This window comes from Monodelphis domestica, chromosome 8 (assembly GCF_027887165.1).
Source record: "Monodelphis domestica isolate mMonDom1 chromosome 8, mMonDom1.pri, whole genome shotgun sequence".
Taxonomy (NCBI): Eukaryota; Metazoa; Chordata; class Mammalia; order Didelphimorphia; family Didelphidae; genus Monodelphis; species Monodelphis domestica.
In genome coordinates this window covers 80,060,831-80,077,336 of record NC_077234.1, presented here as the reverse complement: position 1 = coordinate 80,077,336, position 16,506 = coordinate 80,060,831, and the positions used below count along the sequence as shown (strand labels likewise).

The 16,506-nt window shown below is 36.4% G+C and overlaps 1 protein-coding gene and 1 long non-coding RNA gene across 7 annotated transcripts in view; one reads left to right on the top strand and one right to left on the bottom strand.

The window, feature by feature from the left end:
• Nucleotides 1-2,236: 2,236 nt before the first annotated feature.
• ERBB4 (erb-b2 receptor tyrosine kinase 4) overlaps nt 2,237-16,506 on the bottom strand; it is a 1,424,132-nt gene continuing 1,409,862 nt past the window's right edge. For 2 of the 4 annotated variants that reach the window (XM_056807930.1, XM_056807929.1), the window contains exons 26-27: nt 13,933-14,230; nt 2,237-10,877 (exon numbers count right to left, since the gene is read on the bottom strand). In XM_056807930.1, coding sequence (XP_056663908.1) covers nt 10,432-10,877; nt 13,933-14,230 — 744 coding nt within the window. In that variant the 3' untranslated portion in view covers nt 2,237-10,431. Of the gene's footprint in view, nt 10,878-13,932; nt 14,231-14,877; nt 15,103-16,506 lie in introns of those variants that run through there. The other 2 variants (XM_001369059.5, XM_056807931.1) reach the window with 2 other exon arrangements.
• Nucleotides 10,738-16,506, top strand: part of LOC103099181 (uncharacterized) — a 34,763-nt gene continuing 28,994 nt past the window's right edge. For 2 of the 3 annotated variants that reach the window (XR_008914120.1, XR_471743.3), the window contains exon 1: nt 11,077-11,288. This is a non-coding gene — a long non-coding RNA (uncharacterized LOC103099181). The other variant, XR_471742.3, reaches the window with a different exon arrangement.

Here is a 16,506-nt window from a genome sequence, read left to right as displayed (position 1 = left end):
TGAAGGCAAAAGAGAGATGTGGAAGATTGTGAGATGTCAATTCTCTTGGCCATAGAGAGGCTAGAGATACAGAGCCAGGAAGAAGGTACTAAGGCCAGAGTTTTCAAAGTTGTTTTCTTGGTTATTTTTCCACAATTCAACTGAAATATCTCCTGGGCAGGAATTCTTCTTCCCCAGGTCTCCTATTGCCTCTGAGATCACCTTCCATTTGCAATGTATACAATGGATTGTATTACAAGTTGTCATAAGTGTTTCCAAAAAAGCACCATGGGTATTCAACATTGAGTAATTAAAACCAGATGTATTGGGGAGGGGGGGGGGGAATTGGAGCATAACATCTATAATCTTTGTCAGTGACACACGAAATATAGGGACCTAATAAAAATGGTAGTACAAATTTATACTTGTCAAAGGATTAAAGAATGAATAAATACTAAAACAAAGTGGCCTTGTCTGCAGTTGAAGGACGCTTTTCTTCCTGTGCCCAGTTTTCCAGGGGGCAGGACTGGCAAAATATTGCTTGGTTTGGGAAGACTATAACTTGAGGTGGAAGGCCATGGCAGAAACGTGGTGGTGGTGGTTTAGACCAATCCTATTTAGTCTATAACTCCCATCTACACCTAAAGATATACAATAAATATGGCACCTTTCCTGATGGCCCTGGAAGTGAGGCAGTTTGTGAGTTATTGTGAAGTGGTGTAGTTTTCTGCTTTCTCCTTGTTTTGCACAAAAGAAACTGAGAGCAATCAAATTGGAAAATTTGTGTGATACTCAAAATGTTCCCTAATACATCAAATGTGTTGGAACAAATTCAAATTTTTCAAATCAGTAATATAACAGAGATGACTATGTACCTTGTTTGTAAGAATTTGTCTTTTGTCTTTTCCATTAGAATATAAGCTCCTTGAGGGCAAGGACCATGTTGTTGCATTTTAAAAAATATCCACAGTATTTAATGCAATGTCAGGATAAATATATAAAAAGAGTTTTTTTAGTGACCTGGTAAAATCACCAGAAATTGAAGATGCAGCCCCAACTTAGCCATTAATATTTCTATGATGTTGAACATATTGCTTTACCTATTTGAGACTCAGTTACGTCATGAGATACATAGTTCATTTTATTGAATTTCATTTATATTAAATTAAAATGTATATTTCTGATATATTCATGTAGCAAAAAAGTCAAAGAGCTTTTATATTGTTCAGCTGGAATATTTAGAATGGAATGAGGCAAAGAAAGACTAGAAGTAGAGGCCCAGTTCTCTAAAGTCCCTTCTAGCTTAAAAATTCTGAATTTGAAAACTGAAATAGTTAAATGGCTCTTAAATGAGGGCATTATGAGGATCCAGAGTTGTATGATTAATAACTTTCTTTGAGTTTAAAACTTTTAACATGTCCTCCCAAGCAATTAGTGAAATTTTAAGGTTAACTCTTCCTTCCCCCAAGCTAGTGGGAGGGATAAGCAAGATGTAAGAAGTAATGAGGAAGGAGGTAAGTAAGTGACTCAGTGGATTAAGATCCAGGCCCCAAAACAGGAAGTACTGGGCTCAGATTTGACCTTAGACATGTCCTAGCTGTGTGACCCTGGGCAAGTCACTTAACCTCCATTGCCTAGCCCTTACTGCTCTTCTGCCTTAGAACACAGTATTGGTTCTAAGATGGAAGATAAGGGCATAAAAAATAGAAGTAATGATGAAGTATATTTTTCCTTTTCTTTTTAACAGTGTCTGAATCACCATTTTTCTTTACTTTGTTTTATATCTGTGCCCATGTAATTGCCATATCATTTGTTTTCATTCTCTCATATCTCATACACTATAGGTAACACATTAAAGTTAGTCTAATACCATTCTTATAAAATTTTAGTTGTTAACAGATTATTTAAAATATTAGAAATAAATTATCCTTTTCATTTTTTAAAGTAAACACTTTTAGGATATAACCCATATAATGTTTTGTTCTATTTTATTCCTCCAAAGAAACTCACAGAAAATAATTAGCAGCAGGCTAGTGTAGGTGAACACACATGAGTGGGCATATGTGATAAAAGGTAAAAAACATATGGCAGGCATCACACTTCAATCCACCAAAGGATTCCTTTTGAGCCAGGAGAATAATTAAAGTGATTCACAGAAGTGGACACAAATGAACCTATATTCACAAACCCAGAATGAGTCCTGTTCCTCTGCAAATTGCTTCTTCCTGTCTACAAATTTCAAACACACAAAGTGACATTTGTTTCATATTTTATTGAATTTCATTTATATTAAATTAAAAATATATTTCTGACAGATTCATGTAACAAAAAAGCAGAACAGTTTTCAAATTGTTCAGCTGGGATGATCAGAGTGGAATGAGGCAAAGCAGGTCACATTCTACAATTGCCTTAAACAAGTAAAGCTCTTACTCAAGATCCAAAAGACAGAACTTGAGAAAGAACTGATATAGAGCCTAAATCACACAAATTAATGATATTGTTTCTCCCTCATTCTCAAACAACAACGGGAAAAATAAGGAAAAGGGGAAACCTTTTTTTAGGGAAAAAAAGAAAAAGGGGAAATTATACTAAAATAGATACCTAATATTAAAAAGTTAGTACGTGTTAAGTGCATAATCCTTCATAGCTGAAATAGAAAAAAATTGTTAAAATAACATTACACCACACACAATCGGCATACCCTATTGTGTAAGCAAATGCAGAAGTTGAACACATCACAATAGTGCTAAACACGGAATCACACATAATGTCAAAATGATACCTTCCAACCAAAAAGAAAAAAAAATCACAAGCCAATTACTTATATACAAATCAACTCTAAAGACAATTATGTTCCAATTAAAGATGTCCACAAAAGAAATAAAAGCAACATTATCCTTATTTACAAATGCAACTAGCCATGTCTTTAACAAGCTATAAAAATACTATTCACATTTTCAAAGTAACATACAGTAGGATTTTTTTTTGTTTATTTCCAAAAAAGGCAGCTAACTTTGAATGTAGGGCTTTACATGAAATATGGATTTCTTACCCAAAAGGTGCTGTTGCTACATCTCTGTTCCTTGAAGTTACTTCACAAGAGCGAGGGTTTATTATGTTGACAAGTTCAGAACATTTGAAAATGAATACACATGGATAGGATACCCTCAGCCTCTGCCTTCTAGATAATGTGTTGCCTTTACTACTTAAATGTATCACAGTATAAAGGCTTTGAGGAGAGGATGGGTTGGATATTAGGAAGAAAAGGCTAACTTGATATTTTGCTTGTGCTATGGATTGGCCTTCAGGTTGATATCATTCTCTTTTGTTTGGAGTCAAGGTAAGGGATAGGGATCTAATCCTACCAAAATGTTTGAAAGATGTAATTGCAACATGCAGAAACACACTAGCCAACTAGTAGACACAGCATGGAGATGTGGACACACCAGCCTTTGGCGGGTGCATATTCAAAGTTAGCTGCCTACACACAGCTGCTCAGTTTAATAATCGACCCATTTAACAGCAGTACCAGTTTATGCTACATATTTCATAGTACCTTACTTTAAAAGAACAGCTTACATATCTACACTTAGAAAATAATGTTCACAGTTGGGTACTGTGGGTATCCCGAAGGTATTAGTCAGTCTTCAGAGTGCTATGGTTTGGGTAGTGTTTCCTCACTCCCCTCTTCAAACCCCTGAGAGGTCAGAAAGATACAGGGCAAGTGAATCTCCCTTCAGGAAAAAAGGACTATATGCAAACCCTATTCATTGAAAACACTGCAAATCAAAGTTGAAAACTGGGCGTATGTCATAGGAACCAGAAAATGAATTTTACGTAAGGGAGAAAGATTTGTGCATTCGAAATGGAAATGGGAGTCATGACGAAATGGTTTTGGACATGTTAGACTGTTGCTTCCAGATATGAAAGTGTGTTTTCCCATTTTGTTACCCTTTTTAGAATGACTTTGTAGAAAAAGAACCACTTTGGATTATCGGGATAAGGCTCACTGGAGCATTAAAAGAGAAACTGACCTTGAAGGAGCAAAGGTAAGGAAAAAATGATATTCTATCACAGAACATGAATTTTGATCATATAGTATGATGGCAAACGCACTAAAAGATGCTTTTCAATGCTGTGCATCCCTCATCTTTTATTAGGCCCTATTTTGAAAGATATCAAATATAATTATATTGGAAAATTTGAGGCCTGGAAGAAAAAAAAACTGAAAAAGAAAGATGGATAAAATGATGTCTAATTGTTGGTTAAAAAGAGAAAACCCAACAACTTCCAATTATCTTTTTTTTAAATGGGAAAACTAAATCTCAAAGTGGTATGGATATGTGGGTGCACTTGTGTAAGGGTTGCAAGATTCATTGCAGACCAGCCTCTCATCCAACATTGCTATGTCGAAGACACAGTATGTGAATCTATCCTTTTGGGAAACTTAACTAGAGTGGATACACAGAGTAACTTTGTGAAATTCTTGGTGAAATGCTAAAAGCAAGCCAACAACAGCAACAACAAAAACAATAACAACAACAACAAAAAAAACCCCAACAACTAACAAAACTCCCAAACCATGGCCAAAGCACTTGGCTACATAGTGCACAATTCATTCTTCTGTTTGTGGGAACAGCTTAGATCATTATTTCACAAAGTGAGGTACAGGACCTTAAGGGTCCACTATGGCTTATAAGGGATCAATCATCAGGGCTCAAGGATGGTGACGAGAAAGGAATTCAAAAGTAGGTTGGTGAGAAAGTGGGCAGAATATGGGCAGAGGTTTCAGAAGGAAAGGAAACTGGGGTTGCTGTTTTGCTCTGAGTTATAAAATGGTATAAAGAAAGGGCCTGTGAGAATAAAAATATACATGAGTTTTACCAACTCTGGCTATCAGGAAAAGGTGAAGATTTTTTTGTTTGTTTTTGTTTTTAATGAAAAAGGAGCTTTAAATCTGGAGAACAAATGATTCTATGGTAGAAATAATTTCTGTGATTTTTAGTAAGTTGATCATTTGCTTGTCAAGTTAATTTTAGCAAAAAGTGAATTCTAGAGAAAGTCTGTGGAGGTAAGATTGCCCTTCCCTATAAAATAGAGGCTTGGAGTCTTTTTCAGTTTGTGATTTGGGGAAAATTTTGTTCCACCCAAAGTATTACTATTGGCCAGGGACAAGGTGCAGCAGGTTTGCACGTATGTAGGAGGAAGATGTCCTATTTTTAATCACTGCTCTATAAAAATAAAGGAGGCTGTCTGCAACTTCTGCAGTTTTATGAAATATTTTCTTTTAATTAAAAGACATAGAGCAGCCGGCAGTGTTAACAGATAAATTCTTATAGAAACAGATGGGCTTCTGGCCTGAGAGAGTACAAAGCAGACATCAGGTTTGCTATTATAGAGGAGAGTGGGCTTACTGAGGTATCTATGGGGCTGAACTACTTGTATTTATTCTCAATCTGATAGAAAAGAGCATTTCAATATTAGCCATATTAAGGACTTGATTTCTTTGCAATTCATCTTCATAAAATTTTGCTTTCATCTAATCATCGTTGGTTCAGTGTCATTTCTGCCTGAACAACTGGTGGCTCACTATCCTGCTCATGTGATCTTGCATGGGTTCTGGATTGTCCTTCCAACATCAGTGCCCATGCACACCCAAAGAGGCTTTGTCTGGAACTTTCCCTTTCAGAAAGCTGAAGAAACAAATATTTCTGATAATATTAACCATGAATTATTAATGTAGCATTTGGTGTCCAAGCCAAGTGAAATACAGAGGGTGTTCTATGATTATTTCACTGTTTTGTTTCTTTTATTTTTGAGGAAAGAGTGCCATTGAACTCTTTTGAATTATATATATATATATATATGCATATATACATATGTTGATATTTCATTATTTCCTAAGAGAAAGAACTAGCATGGGGAAGTGAAATTTTGTTTAAAACAACAGACACTCCCCCCCTCCTCATACACAGATACTATCTCCATCCCCCAACATGCCAGATGAGAGAGACTTTTTATGGTAACTAACTTTTGGTTTGTAATCAAAGGTTAGTTTTGCTTGAGATGGTAAAGCATTCTCTTCCCTAACCCCCTAACTGGCTGTATATGATATTATATTAAAAAGATGGAGAAAGGTCCAAAGGGAAGTTTAAAAACAAAAATAGTAAAATATTTTTTTCAGTGTTTTGAAGCTATCTTTTAGGTTGCCAATATAAAAAAGTACAAAAAAACCTCCCTGTAAACAAATGATCTTCAATGGATTCAGTTCTTTAAAAGGCTTTTGATGCTCTATCCAGTCAGTAGCCTTAGTATTCTTATTCTGATGGCAATTATTTGCTAATGTTTAAGCAATTCTAAATTTGTTCTTCTGCACTTAATTTTGTCACCAGCTGTTCTGTGGTTAGTCATTTAGTTTGGTTTGGTTTGCTTATTGAGTACTTGGGAAAAATTCTATTTCCAGTGCCAGGACAGGACTGATCATAGACTTTCATGATATTTCCAGTTCATTGTGAGTGAGTAAACTAGCCTGCTGTGGAACAATTACAAGTGACTAAATATTCACGTTTTGAAAGAAGAATTAGATTGCTCTAGAACAAACATTTGCATCTTTTCCTCAGGTTTTGGGGGGAGGAGTTTTGTTCACTCCTGACATTCTAGAAAGCAGACAGATGATCCAGTTTCATTTAGCAGCAGGACCCTCAGGTCCTTTTCCTGGGCTTACTCCACCAATAATCAGGTACTCATCCATCTCTCTCACTGTGTTTCCTTAAGATATATAAAAACATAGTGGTGCCAACTTCTGTTTTGCTTTGCAATCTAACTGTGAAATGGCCTATTTTGAGTCCTTTTACCTTTTAGGCTTTTATATTGAAAGAAACAAACCAACTTTAACTTTCATTTTTACTAGGTCTAGTTTCCATTCAACAGTATTAACTCTTTTAAAGAAGCTGACTAGAAAAAAAAAGGCTAAACTTCAGAACCCACACATAACCCCAACTCCTGTTTATGCCCTGTGAAACTGCAGGAATGGAAAGAAATGTCTTTGTGGGGAAAACACACACTTGGGCAGGCACCACCCTTTTGAGATGTTTCTCCAGGCATTGGGGCCTCACCCAGTTTAAGGGCAGTGAACTTTTCTATATCTCTCCATCTAAGAGCTACTTAACCATGTTAATAACTACTTATCTTCAAAGCTTTTCATCTCTGGAAATGTAATTTCCCAAGGTAGGTTTATCTACAAACAAGGTTTGTAGATTTCAAAAGTTCACTCACATGGAATTTACTTTCAGATATCACACATTTACATAAGTGAATCTGAAAGTTCCCATTAGCAAAACCATCCTTTGGAATGGAATCCCCAGGAGAACAACGTAGATTTCAACTTCCCTTCTCCATTTCATTCATTCATTTATTTATTTTTGGTCTGACTCTAATAGCCAAAAGCCATCATCTTTGAAATCAATGAAACATTTTCACTATATTCCTAGCACATTACATCCAGATCCATTTCTTAGTAGACATCATGAATATTGCAGAGATAATTAAAAGTGAATAATCAGGGAGATTTTTTGGTTCAATTTGGATTACACAGTTTATGCTATTTATCCATCTTTTACTTGAAGCTTTCTCTGAGCCATGAGGGTCAGATCTTTTATAACGGTGCAGTGGGATTGAGATACTCTGTATTATCCAGCAAACACTTACCTAACACCTCAATAGAACTCTCATTGACTGCCCACAAAATAACCACTTTCTTCACAATTTTTCATGATACAGAAGTACTATTATGCTAATATTATGTAAATACAACACAACAACCTAAAGAAAATTTTGGTATTTCTGACTACTGACTACTACAATGAATTTTTTAAAAGGATACTAGAACCCATAGAATGAAGACTCTCTTATTAAAAAGAGATCCATTCAAAGAATGAATGGGCTGACACTTAATAATACGACCCTACTAAACCCTGAATTATTGAAGATTCCCTCATTCTACCTCTTTTCTCCAAGAAGCTATTCTGGTTGCTGGTGCTATTCTAGAAGGACTTATATTCCATCCTTAATGTTCTTTCTCTTTTTCATGACTTGGAAAGACTTCCCACCCTGGACTGTAGTCCTTCTGGGGTTTATGGCTAAAGTCCCCTGAACACTACTAGTATTCATAGTATTCATACAGGTGATTTCTTGGTGACAAAGTTATAAGACATTCAGAGTCTGCTTGGGTTTGTCTGTCCAGGTAGGCCAGTTTAGTAGTGTTTCCATATTACTCTAGCCCAGTTCACCATGCACTGGTAGCACTGAATATAATTGACAGCATCATCTTAATTACCCATGCTCTGGGAATGAAATCACAAGGTAACTCTCTCCAAATTAGAGAGGACAAAAAATTAGTCTCTTTTAACAGTCCCTGAATGATAAGAACCAACAAAATAAGTACAAATAAAATAACTCAATGGCCACTCTAAGGCAATTTATTCATAAAAACTAGAGAAAAGTGGCCCTTACTCTAGGGTTTCCTCAAACCCCCTCTACAAGATCACCTAGAGTTTTCAATGTAATTGCTTAAATATAAGTTTTAGAACTCAATTTACTTCTAATTCTGTTCATCTTAAGTAGAAATATTTTTATTTACTCACACCCCAAAAGAAGAACATTTTTAGTGCATCTGAAGCTCCCATTCATTCCTGATGCTAGGCCCATTGCCATCTCCCATGTAGTTAGTAATAAAGTTCACAAAGGTACAATGGGAAGATTTTCCAAATCAGAGTTATTGCCATGGTTAAATGTAACTGAACTCATTATGCAAAAGTTTAGAAAAAATCAGTGTGTCAGAAAATAAAATCAGAATCTAGAAAATATCATCATGATAATTTATACTTTTTTTAATCCCAATTCCTCTGAGCCATGCATATCTGTATTTTTTTAACCTTCTACATACTATACCACCTTATGTGCTAGAGTTATCATCTAATTAAAAATCTATAGTCCTAATGCTAGATACTTCATGGACTTCAGCTCAGGTCTTGCTCATGTCGTTTTCCTTCATCTGGAGCCTGAGGACCGGGTGGCCTTTCTTCATGACACTGTTGTGATGCCATCGGCAGACAATGTGTGTGGCCCTCCCGTCATCCCTGGGTACTGTTCAAAAGTTGTAATTTACTTGGTTTGGCATTTCTGCAGTCTTTTGTCAACATTACTCTTTAAAAAAACATATTTAAATATTTTGAATTTGCTGGTCACTTTCATATTGCTTCTTTCAAAATCCAGAAGAGTTCAGAATGAGAACAAACAAAATTATAGCTTAAGTGCAAACTACATTCCCGAGCATTTTGCCTGGTATGTGAGTTCACCCAATCCAGTGTCTTCCTTCCAGTTTAAAAGATTACTCAGTGGGCCACCCCTGAATATATCAGCAGTTTTCATGAACCACATGGAACTGTCTCTTGGTTTCTCTTAGACTCAACGTTGCCTACTGCCTTTTAACTATTATTAATAATGGCCTGGAGGGAACAGTGAAAGTTCTGAGAAATGTACTTCATGTATGTGGGGTTCATGTTCTTTAGAACAAATCATGAAAGGTTTTAGTTGTAGAAATCTTATGTGTTGGCTTCCCTTTTAACCTCAAAAAAGTTGCACATTTGAGGTTTTGCCATTTTGCAGTCCTAAGAGGAATTCTTATTTAAACTATTTTTTAAAATGATCTCAACACATAAATGTGTTAATGACGTGTGCTGAAGCGTCAATGTAAAATCTCTGCAATTAGAGGGGGAAAAAAGGCCAAACATTTGGGGAAGGGCTCAAATGAAGGGATTGACCAAAGACAAGAAATCACATAATTATTTCTTATAACTTTGATGGAGATTCAAATAGTTCTGAAAGCCGAGTTAGCCATTTTCAGTTGTCAGGGTAGAAATTGTTACAGAAATTGGATTCTCGATCTCAATTATTAGACTATCATATGTGATATAAAAAATTGTCCTTTTTCCTAATGGAAACTACATTATGATTTCCAGGAATGCTGAATATGCGCTCATCAGTTCCTGCTGATAGAAACAGACGCCATGTGACTTTATAGCATCGGAGTTTTAAAAATCAAGAACTATTTTGACAGTAGGCAATACTGCCCAGTGACATTTACAGGTCCTTCCCTGGCTGTTCTGTCCTCTTGACCTCCCCGGTGGAGAAACCAAAAAAAAACTCTGTGGTCCTTCCTGTCTTTCTCTTTCTTTCCTTCATTCTGAGTCCCCAACTTGAATAGCACAGAACTTGTCATTCTCTCAGTGCATCCTTAACAGCTTCTGTTTGGACATCGCAAAAAGACTGGCCTGGAAAGTAGAGGAAGCCCACAAGAGAAAGAGAGGGAGGAGGGTTGGGAGGGGGGAGGGGAGGGAGGACGGACGACTGGAGAGGGCGTATCTCTCCGCTCCCTGAACGAACGCTAAAAGCCTACACCACTGTGTTTCGGTGTCTGTAGGGTGGGGGAGGCAGCACAGTGCCTGGCTTCAGGGAGAACTCAGAGAGGTATTCGGGGTTCTCTGCCACAATAGGCCGGATCCGTCCATTCTGTTTGTAAAAATATTTTGTGCTGTATTCCTGCAGGTAGTCTGGGTGTTGAAGGGTGCTCCGAGGAGGAAGGCTGTGGTTCCAGTAGTCAGGGTTGTCAAAAGCTTTCTTGGCTTTCTCTGGCCCAGGCAGTCCGTTATTCTTCAGGTACTCCGCGTTTCCCAAGGTGTTGGCAAAGGTATTGAGGTACAGAGGCTCGTTCACGTACTCATCCTCTGCCTTTGGTGGCCCGTTGGAGGCGTTATGATATTCAGGGTTATCCAGGGCTTGAAGATCACCGTTCTTTCGCCGAGAAACGAAAGGATTCTCTTCAACAGGGTTCAGGTAATCTAAAATGGACAAAAAGTCAGTCAACTTCTTTTTCCACGTAACATTTCTATTATTTCTGAGTGACCATGAAATCTGTCGTAATTACAATTGGCTCCTTTCTCTAGGGAACTCAAAGCTATTGTTTTTGTTCTCCTGAATTCCTACCGTGACGGATTATGATCACTATGACAACAGGAGGAAAAGGCAGGGTAAGTAGAGAAGAAATGCTAGGTCAGAAACAGGACTTGAATTACCCATTAGGCCTTCCTCCAAACTATACATTCCTGTAGAACTCAATCTTTCCTCTTAATTCTGGCCTTTTTCAGTGTCCCGTTGTGCACTTTGGTGTAAACCCGTAAGATGAAGAGAAGCCTGTCTGGGAGTGTTGAGGGACCTCAAAATACTGAGAACTTGGGATTCAGCTCCAAAAGGTATTCAGGAAAACCAGGGCACCTGGGGCTTTGTCCCCATTCCATAATATGGATTTATAAACAAGGGACGATTTTGATCCCAAAAGATCCAACAATGCTGTGATTGTTCCATAACTGCAATAGGTGGTAGCAATTTGGAGCTGCCACTATTAGAGAGTTTCTCTTGAAGGTGGAATTATTTCTTTCTTTGTGATTCATTTGGAGAGAATTTGGACAGAAAGAAAATTGGTCGTAGACTTTTGGGTGAAAATGGTGAAAGAACACAAGGCTAGATAACCAGGAATTTATACATGTTAGAACTACAAATAATAAAATAACACTAACCATGAACTGAATGATGATTCAGGCACTAGTTATACCTGGGCAGTATGGTAGAGGCCACAGAGCTACTTTATGTGCACATTTCTAGAAGCAGTTTGCCTTATACCTTTTTTCAGATGTTGATAAGCTCAATGGATGAAGGCTACATTTTCAGGTTTGTTAGGATTTGAGTTAAGTAGGATCTAAGTTGTAGTAATTGACCTTGATCTCTTCTAAAGTCTTTCTGAGTTCTAAATCTATGATTCTTATTTCTAGTGATTCATTTTGAGAGAACATGGACAGAAAGAAAATTTGACATCGACTTTTAGGAATATATGAAAGAAAGAGTGGAACTGGATCTTCCATTGGAGATTCTTTAAAAGGAATTGGCTAAGAGTTAAGGAGCTTTCAAAAGTCTGAATTTTTTTTTCACACAGGATATTTAGAAGGTATATACATGAAAATATTAAATTCATCATTGGGCAGTTAAATTGATTTGCCAATGGTGTAGGACCCAAAAAAATAACAGTGTGGTTCACAAAATATATTCTGCCTCTTAATCTGTTTGCCATTCAGCTTTTAAATTTTCAACCAGGATTTAAGAATATTTCAAAGACCAAACTATTTAAACTGAAACTTTTTTTTTGTCTGAAATGCAATGAAGATAGATGATAGTAGGTTGAAAACCTTTTTTAAGGTAAATGTGATTGTTTGTTATTCATTTTTGAAGAAAACCAATGACATCATGAGGCTCTATCTTGACATGTATATGAATTGGATTTAGTGTTAAAAATAATTAAAGATTTGAGAAAATCAAAAGGAGATTTTTATTAGAGCTAAGGTAGACCCTGTTTTTTTTGTTGGTTTTTGTAGGTTTTTGGCAAGGGTAGGAGAGATCAATGGGTGTCGTTTGAGGAAATTTTGGGTTCTTTCACAGTATGAGGATAATTTACCTATGAGTTTGGAATAATCTCTGTCCAATTATTCATGAACACTATGTATGCAAAATGATATTCTAGTCTATTTTCACATATTAAACTCTACTTTGAAAAGTTATACCACCTTTGAAAAGCACTGATTTATACTTACATTGATTACATGTTATATGCATGCTTAAATTTTAATTAAGGGAAAGAGAAACTTAATTCATTTGAAATTATATTATTCTCTTAATTTTGGAAGGCTTTTTGTCATCTTAAAACTTTTAATTAATTTTGTTTTTGAATTAAAGATGTTTGACTCCTCTGAAACTTGCAGATTGGATTATATATATACATATATATACATATATGCTTAAAATATTTACATGTATCTGTATATATGTACATGTATATGTATGGATACATATATGTATATTCCATAGTGGGACAGATTACTGAACTTGGAGTCAAGGAGTTTAAGTTCAAATCCCCTTGGCTCTGCCATTTGCTATCTGTGATTTTGAACAAGTCATTTAACTTCTATGGGCCTTGGTTTCTTCATCTATATAATGAGGGTCTTGGACTGTATTGAATTCTGAGGTTCCTTCTAATTCTGGATCAAAATTTCTATAACTTTTTGGAAAAAAGTCAGAAGTATTTGAAAAAAAAAAGTTATCTAGTTAAAGTTTGACTGAGGGAGCCCAAAATGTCAGCATTTGATAATAGCTGATTAAATCTTTCCATTTTCATAAAGGAAGGACTTCATCTGATATACAGTTCAGAATTCTTAACTAATATAGCCTCTATAAACTATTGCTATCATTTAAAAGACAATGTTATCCTTTCTTTTAAGAATCATGGAGGTGGATTTCTTTAGCATAGAGCTAAGAATTTTAATTTTTTTTAAATAATTTTTAAAAAGTAAAATTTTTCGTCTTTGTATACTCTGGTCTGAGAGGTTCAGCTACCTTTTGTTTCTTTTTCTTTTTTCAAGTGGACTTTTGGTTTCCTTGCTTTAGGAATTTCCAGTTGAGGAACTCTTTCTACTTTCCAGGTGATTAGTTCCTCTGAAATTTGTAGCATCAAAGAGTTTTGTGGAACACTAAGGATTTAATGACATACCACAAGGCAATTTCTGCCTTTGGTAAAGGTCTAAAACCAGTTTGCAAACTAATGCTTTCATTAGAATGAAAAAAGTATTTCTACATTGGCCACCAAAAGTATACTGGCCAAATGTTCGTTCACTGTCAAGTAAGATATTAATTTGAGATACTACCTAAATTTATATCTCGTAATGCCTTTTCAAGATAAAGATTGTCCTATGAACTCAATTATGCAATGATTCTGTCCACTACTCATCAGATGTTAGGCCTAAGAAGAAAATGAATAAAACTAAGGTTCTTTGTCCCAAAGATCCCATTTACCTTGTTTGGGTTTGTCACGCATTGGAGTCATGTAGCCATCTTCATCCATTTCACCTCTTGGGCTCCGCTCAGCTACAAATACTGTCGGGTCAGCACTATACCTTTGGGTGCTGCTGTCTTCCTGGACAAGAGGTGCCACTTGTTTGCGCAGAGTGCCATTACAACACGTGTCGTCAAAAATCTCTGCTGTGGCCCCTTGTACAACAGGTGCTTCAGGGATTATGCAGCTGGTAGCCCTGTATGGCAGAGATACTCCTTGTTCTGTGGCAAAGCCCCCGTCTCTATACACAAATTGGTTCTGTGGAAAGCAAAAAGCACTTTTGAGAGAAGGTGATGATGGCAACAGCAGAAACACCAACAGCAGCAGTAAGACCATAAAGGCCTATCAAAGCTCTTCTTTCAGAGAAAAGGTTCCTTTTATTCCCCTTAAATGAGATATGGACTAAAAACACCTGAAATATAATTTTCCTTAAATGATGAATCCTTTATAAAATACCTGGTAATGATACATTATTCATTCTGCTTTTTCAACACAACTTAAAACTGAAGAGGCAAAAAACCAGCATAATACATATACTTCTCCCACAATAGCTTATTTGTGGCATGAAGTTAGAGTCTTTTCCAGAATATGGAGTTTTCAGTGCCTATAGAAAACTGTCATTACAAACAGAAATGTGCTGATGCATTCTAAAGGTGAAGAAGTCTCCCTGTTCGCTGCCTTTCCCTGAGACTGCTGTGGCTTTCTATCTGTAGTACTGTACTAGAGGCCTAGAGTCAGATTATTACTGTCTAGGACATGACATGACAATTCAGAGCTAAAACGAGGCCCCTCCTTCAGGAACATAATTCACGAACTCAATGAAGTCCTCTGAATAAAAACTGAAAGCCATTGCCAATGTCTGAGATCCCCAAACTTTGAGTTAGCTCCTGAGTTCCAGGCTGTGATAAAAATCATCCACTGATTTATCCAAGTAATGGACTGTAGCATCTTACTGTTGGCAGGGGGAAGGGTGGGGGGACTGGGGGACACTGGGGAAATTATGGAAGGTAAAGGGACAGGAGACATGGTAAGTTAAAAGACCAAAAGGCCTAAAAGGTGAAGATTGTTTGTGAAATACTTACTCCTGACATGGGAGTGTAGGCAGGAGGAGGGCTGTGTCCAAATTCACTCTAATAGGAAAGAAAAATGGAATGACGGATATAATAAGAGGTCACATGAATGGAAAACAAAAGGCACATGAATTGTATGAACCAATGGGGAACTCATGCACAACAGTGAAGTTTGCACAACTGGTGAAATCACATCCTACTCTGGCTTCAAGGTATCTAATTCATGTTTCTTTGGAAAAACAAATGTTTGACTTGATATTCCAGAAAATGAAAATTCCATACAGAAATTCCGTGTATCTGAGATGAAAAATCTGAATCAGAATTTTTTTTAACAGTTGTGGAAGTGAACATGAAGGTACGTAGAAGAAATTTTTTCATATCTTGATCCTGACAGATCCTGATAGATTTCTTTTCCATACAACTCAATTAAATATATGGGGGGAAAATTAAGGTTTGTGTATAAAATCACTATAGAAAAATAGAAGAATGAACCATGGAACTGGGTTCTGTCCCTGGATAAGTCACTTATGCTCACAACACCATAGTGCTACCTTATTTGTAAAATGAAGAGAATACTCCTTGTAATATTTGCCTCCCAAAATGTTGTGAGGAAAACAATCTATAAACTCTAAAATCTTTTATAATGTGAACTACTATTATTATCACAAGAAGAAAGCAGACTCTTCCAAAATAAGTGGGATTTTCTATAATTTGGAACCACTACAACTCTTCTACTTTTTATCTTTTAGATATCTTAATGGGTCAGCACCCTAATTTTTCTTTCTATAGTTATAAAAATGCATATGTCATTTACTCTTCTATTGTTAATTTTGTGTGGGTGGGGAGTGGTTACCTGGGGACAAAGATTATATGAATTTAAATATAGTATAAAAAATGATATAGAAATTCTTGATCAGACATAAAAAGCAGAAAACTATAGAAAGAAAGCTGCCTCAGGGTCTCTGACACAGTCTCATAGTGTGAGCAAAAATCCATTTTCACAGGGTCTTCATCTCTACTTCAAAACAATCTGTCTTAATTCTATTTCTAATAAAGCACCTTCCCAGGTCCAAGGGTCACCACTTCAGAGGTTTCCTAGCTTCCTCCACTCCAAGTCAAAATGTATAGTCATGTAGATGCCTGGCAATGATCTATATTCCTTAGTCTCAAGAAGCTCAAACTCAACTAAGATGCGAAGAGAAGAGAAGATCTTGAAAGAAGACCTTCCAACTAAACAAGCATTTATTAAATAATGTTAAAGCACAATGTTAAGTAGCATAAAGACAACACACAAACAAAATGGTCCTTGGCCTCCAGGAACTCTATCCTTTTAGACCAAAAATTGGGAAGTAAAATCATTCACAATCAAGACTATGAGAGCTCCTCTAGCAGAGACTTATTATCATCACAAGTCCTATCTTGACATGTTGCTCCCTTCCATTTGAAGAAGGTTTGGGTGGCAGT